Here is a 6000-nt window from a genome sequence, read left to right as displayed (position 1 = left end):
CTGTGATACAATACGCCAATCTCCAGGGCTGCATCAGCGCATCAGGGATTCCATGCGACGGAGGGTGTATGCATGTATCCTCGCTAACGGAGGAACATTTCCTGTAACAAAGTGTTTGAAGTCACGCTGGTACGTTCTGTTGCTGTGTGTTTCCATTCCATGATTAATGTGATTTGAAGAGAAGTATTAAAACGAGCTGTAACATCGAAAGTAAGCGTTTCCAGACACATGTCCACATCACATTTTTCTTTCGTTGTGTGTGAGGAATGTTCCCTGAAAGTTTGGCCGTACCTTTTTCTAACACCCTGTATAAGGGATGGTGTAAAATCAGTAGAAAGGCGCTCTTATATTAAAAACTGAAATATAGTAACAGAAATTATCTGAGAATTCAGTGGGCGAATGTTGAAATTAGATCCGGTATCAGTTAATGTTGATAAACTGTATGTTTTTATCTCTAGAGCGTTTCTTCTGATTGTGCAACGGTAACTAATTAGTGAGATGCGATCTCCTGTCGATAAGTTCGAGATTACCGCTATATAAGGCGATGATGCCGCCGTGGACAGAGGCGTTTTGGTCTACGCGAACGCAACGAGCTCGTCCCTCACAATGTGGCGCTTCCTGATGACGCTGTCATGCTGCCTGCTCGGCGCCTACTGCCAACAGGTCAACAAGTTCCCAGATGGTTTCCTTCTGGGGGCAGCAACAGCGTCCTACCAGGTGGAGGGCGCTTGGAATGAAAGTGGTGAGCTCGAGCCTATCAAACAATAATTGCTTCTGAATTATTTATATATTAATTTTAACGTACTACCAAATAATGTAATCAATTCGACTCTAGTACATCTGTTTAACAAGATCTCAGGAAACAAATAAAAAAATGAAATAAAACTAAAGAATTAAAGAAGAATGGAAGGAACAATGAAAATTACGTCCTCTTGATGACAAGGTCATTGGAAACGGAGCACAAGCCAAATTTTCGGGAGTATGGGGAAAAAAGATCGTTGTCATATTTGCCCTTAGTGATTTACCTAAGCCACAGGGAATCTTAGTCTGCAGGGAGGTTTAGTCTTCTTCAGTCCCGTGTTCTAATCGCTGCACCACCTCGTTTGGTTTATAAGCACAGAACACAAAGTCACGCTAAATCGCCAATCAGTCGCAGTTACGTCTACGTGTTAACAACCAAATACACACCTATCATTGATTCTATCAAATATTTTTCAATTTATTTCCTAAAGGAACTTTGCCACTATGTTAAACGGCCATTATCAGTAAAATACCATTATTAAGTGTCTGATCGTGTGCAAAATACGTGCCTAGCATGTTGCTACCCACGTATACTCTTTGTAAAACGAATGGCACTTATTCCACGCAAGGAAACTGGACTCTTACTTTGAAGGGTAAAGGCCATCAGACACCGATACACACATGTCTCGTACATAGATAACCGACGACTGACAGGTGGAGAGAAGTGACTGGAAATTTGTATAAAATTGTCCCCCTCCAAAAAAAAAAAAAAAAATGATCAGAAGAACGAAGATTTTATGCATGCTGTCTCTGGTGCACATTGCAGCTAGGTAGCATTAAGTGTTCAAAAGAAGAATTTGTAACTTTTATTTTCTTTTTGCGTTTTAGATAAACTGAAACCCAGCCATCTACAATTCGTTTTCAATAAACCTATTATATATTGTCGTTTGAAACACTACATAAGCTTAGTCAGTATTCCTTTACCAGATGGCATTAACTGCCTTGTTGTATGTATCGTAACAGACAATAGTATTACACTCGTGGCAAGTTGTATGGAGATCATCACTGGAAATAAATAATCAACATAAAGTTTACAACAAATGACTGGAAACGGTTTAGTGTGTTTCTGGTAAAAGTTGACCCGAGTAAATCCAGTCCATAAAATATTCGTGTAATGTGGTTGCTGTGTGACGAATTCTTCCCATTTAGAAATTTTGCAGACGAATGTGTGTTTTCTGAAATTGTTTTGCTGCTGCATAACGTTATTTATACCTTCGGTTAGATGAAATTGCGGTCTGACGATTCCATTACGAAATCTGGCCTGCTAACGGCCTTAGCGGAGACTGCTCAATAGTATGTGAATTCTAATTACGATGCCCACGTGAAATGTTGGATCGCTAAAGCAGTGTACAAAATTATTAAGGCAGAAATTGAAGCTATATTAATAGATATCTTAGGAAAAAGCGAGATGCGATCGCCAAGAGATGGAAGCTTTAGGAGTGGGATCGTAAGATTGTTCATATTGGGTCCAATAATGGTATGACAGGGGTAAGATGGAAATTATCTAAAGTATAAGGGGTTATTTGCAGCAAACGGAAACTACTTTTATGACCACGTTGATTGCGTATGCAGCATATATTGCAATCTGACAATTATACATTCCAACCGTAGATGGGGTTAGAAATGAAATTCATTGCTTGTATGATACACATTAACGAACTCCTAGAATATGTCAAACATAATTAGAATTTAATCGCTTTGGGAAACTGACGTTTTGTGGCCTACCTCGTCTGACCCCATCCATTTGCGGCGACCTTGGAAACGTCTTCTGGACACTTATCAGTACTAAAACTGATATTGTAGCTAGAGTTATAGGTGCCTTTAAGATTGTTCGAACAACTCCGACCCGGACAGAACTTGCCTAGAAGTTGGGGATGTCACTTTGAAAAATGTAATACTCTGTGCAAGCTGTGCAGACAATCATCACTATTACAGATATGCCTCTATTTGTATATTAACCATCGTTCGCAGACCAATGGTAACTTGGACAATTTTTGAGTTTCTCTTTGATACTTCGACGCATTTCCGCCTTCTTATCGATGCATTTTTGATTTTCCACAATTTCTGAAAGTATGTAAGATGTTTGCGGTAACCCTGTTCTACCTTCAAATCTTGTAGAAGGCAGTTCGGTCTGCAAATGGTTCAAATGGCTCTGAGCACTATGGGACTTAATATCTGTGGTCATCAGTCCCCTAGAACTTAGAACTACTTAAACCTGACTAACCTAAGGACATCACACACATCCATGCCCGAGGCAGGATTCGAACCTGCGACCGTAGCAGCCGCGCGGTTCCGGACTGCGCAGATCGGTCTGCAGTTAAACCATATTTACGTTACTACGATTTACTGCAACTCGATGTAAGATACATAAAATTTTTCAATGCATCCAGTGCCTTCGTGAACATGATTCGGAATGGGTTACTGACGTACAGTAAGATTTGTGCTACTGTTCCTCTACAGCAGTAAATACGAGAAACAAGATTATGTAAATCGGTAACTCATCCAGTCACAGGACTTCCTGATGCTGGAGGATAGGAAATAAGTAGTCAAAGGCATTACCTTCTTTGGACATCCATCATATTTAAACCTGCGCAGTTATTAGAATATAGGTGGCCATGTTACTATCTTGCAGCCATTGTGAGTCTGTTTAGCATTGTTTCAGCACTGTGTCCGTCTTGCTACAGTGCTCTCAGTGATGAGCAAACGTTTCGCTGTTGATATTCGGCTGCGGATATTCCTTTAATCCAACCTGTATGAGGTTAGGATTCAAAATCAAATTATTCTAGAGGGTACTGAGTTCGAACTTCACCTACTTCACATTGATCATTCCCTATATTAATCCTCGTCAGTTCTAGGCAGTCTAAAGGCTGATTATCTGTTCTGCCCCTCTGTTCTTTGATTTCACTGACAGTACACTTCATTGTGAATTGCAGGTTAGCTATGTAGAATGTCTTGTATTGGGCGGCAGTCACCTTGCATACTGTTGCCACCATATGACATACGTTTTGCCAAAATACGATGCAGCAGACAAGCTTTTAAAGTTAAAGAGGCGTTATATGTCGTTAATCTGTGTCATTCCAACACCTCGGAAGGATTATTAATGCAATATATGCCTCTCTGTTAAGTACACACATCAAAAACGTTTTGCATCACCCCAGTTCCCAGAACCCCTGGCGATGGAAGTTGACTGTGGGTATTATACCACAGACACAGTCACTTTGACTGTTCAGAGATTATACTAAACCCGGCCAAAGATGTAAACAACCGTGCATGAGCACCGCCTATTAAACGGAGGTTGTCCCAACAGCCTATCCGTCCCAGTCATTCCACCAGGAAGGAGGTACACGGCTCGTGTTCTGTGTAGTTCAACCATGCCTAGACGGTCAATAACGCGGTTCGATCGCGTCCGCATTGTTACTTTGTGCCATTAAGGGCTCTCAATAACGGAAGTGTCCAGGCGTCTCGGAGTGAACCAAAACGATGTTGTTCGGACATGGAGGAGATGCAGAGAGACAGAAACCTCGCTCAGGCCGCCCAAGGATTACTACTGCAGTGGATGAGCGATACCTACAGATTACGGCTTGGAGCAAGACTGACAGCAACGCCACCATGTTGAATAATGCTTTTCGTGCAGCCACAGGACGTCATGTTGGGACTCAAACTGTGCGCAGTGGGCTGCATGATAAGTAACTTCACTCCCGACGTCCATGGCGATGTCCATCTTTGCAACCACACCATGCAGTGTGGTACAGATACGCTCAATAACATGCCAAATGACCGCTCAGGATTGGCATCACGTTCTCTTCACCGATGAGTGTCGCGTGTGCCTCCAACCAGACAATCGTCAGAGACGTGTTTGGAGGCAACCCGACCAGGCTAAACGCCTTACACGTGCTGTCCAGCGAGTGCAGCATCACCTCGGTTCCGAGAGTTCCGGAACCTGTACAGAAAATTTGAACAGAGATCAAAATAAACATCATTTACGGCCTTATTATTGCTCATGAAAACCACACACTGCAATTTCTCTGCTGTTTTTGGGTAGCATTATGAGGGGCCGACATACGCCGTTGGTGGTCATGGAAGACACCGTAACAGCTGTACGATACGTGAATGCCATCTTCCAACCGACAGTGCAACTATATCGGCAGCATATTGGCGAGGCATTCGTCTTCATGGACTACAAGTCGCGGCCCCATCGTGCACATTTTGTGAATGACTTCCTTCAGGATAACAACATCGCTCGACTATAGTGACCAGCATGTTCTCCAGACATGAACCCTATCCATTATGCCCGGGATAGATTGGAAAGGGCTGTTTATGGACGACGAGACCCACCAACCACTCTGAGGGTTCTACGCCGAATCGTCGTTGAGGAGTGGCACAATCTGTACCAATAGTGCTTTCATGAAGTTGTGGATAGTATGCCACGACGAATACAGGCATGCATCAATGCAAGAGGACGTGCTACTGGGTATTAGAGGTACAGGTGTTTACAGCAATCTGGACCACCACCTCTGAAAGTCTCGCTGTATGGTAGAACAACATGCAATGTGTGGTTTTCATGAGCAATAAAAAGGCCGTAAATGAAGTTTATGTTGATCTCTGTTCAAATTTTCTGTACAGGTCCCGGAACTCTCGGACCCGAGGTGATGCAAAAATTTTTGATGTGCATAAATCATCTTAAAGCAGTAGTGCAAAATTATAGTGATGGTTCGGGCGTGACTTGGTGTCTCATATGGGAATGATCAGTCTTGTCATTTAGAAACCTGCCGCGACTTTTTAGCACTTGTGCTTAATTATAGTCAGAATCTGCATGCTAAATTTCAATTGCCGAAACTAACTAGAAGTAACCCAAAAAAAAAATGACGAAAACGGGTATTTCCCTGTTTGGCGCATGCAACTTAGAGATGGATACACTTTGATCTCCTTGGTTTTTGCGGCAAACATAGTCACATGATCGGAGAAGTGTAATCAACTTGTTATCGCCACAGAGTTTCTTGAAAAGGAATATCATTTCAACGCTTTGTTAAAAAGGAAGCTAATATATGTTTTGGGGCTCCTTTATTAATTTCTGAAAGTACTTGGAAACATTTTTCTAACCCTCGTTCGAGTTTTACAAGCGTTTCTGTACATCTAGTATGTGTTACTGCTTATAGATAACCATGTAAATGTCCTGAAAACCAACAGAAAATATTTTTG

The 6000-nt window shown here is 42.1% G+C and overlaps 1 protein-coding gene across 1 annotated transcript in view; it reads left to right on the top strand.

Annotated features, from left to right (window-relative positions):
* The first annotated feature begins 579 nt into the window (after positions 1-579).
* The window catches only part of LOC124622341 (myrosinase 1-like), a 137417-nt gene continuing 131996 nt past the window's right edge, over positions 580-6000 (top strand). Inside the window, exon 1 of the mRNA XM_047148019.1 lies at positions 580-742. Within this exon, the coding sequence (XP_047003975.1) occupies positions 607-742 (136 nt within the window). The 5' untranslated portion in view covers positions 580-606. The remainder of the gene's footprint in view (positions 743-6000) is intronic.

The sequence above is a fragment of the Schistocerca americana genome, chromosome 7 (assembly GCF_021461395.2).
Source record: "Schistocerca americana isolate TAMUIC-IGC-003095 chromosome 7, iqSchAmer2.1, whole genome shotgun sequence".
Classification (NCBI taxonomy): domain Eukaryota; kingdom Metazoa; phylum Arthropoda; class Insecta; order Orthoptera; family Acrididae; genus Schistocerca; species Schistocerca americana.
Note: the sequence above shows the minus strand (reverse complement) of the source record. Positions and strands in the feature narration are given on the sequence as shown.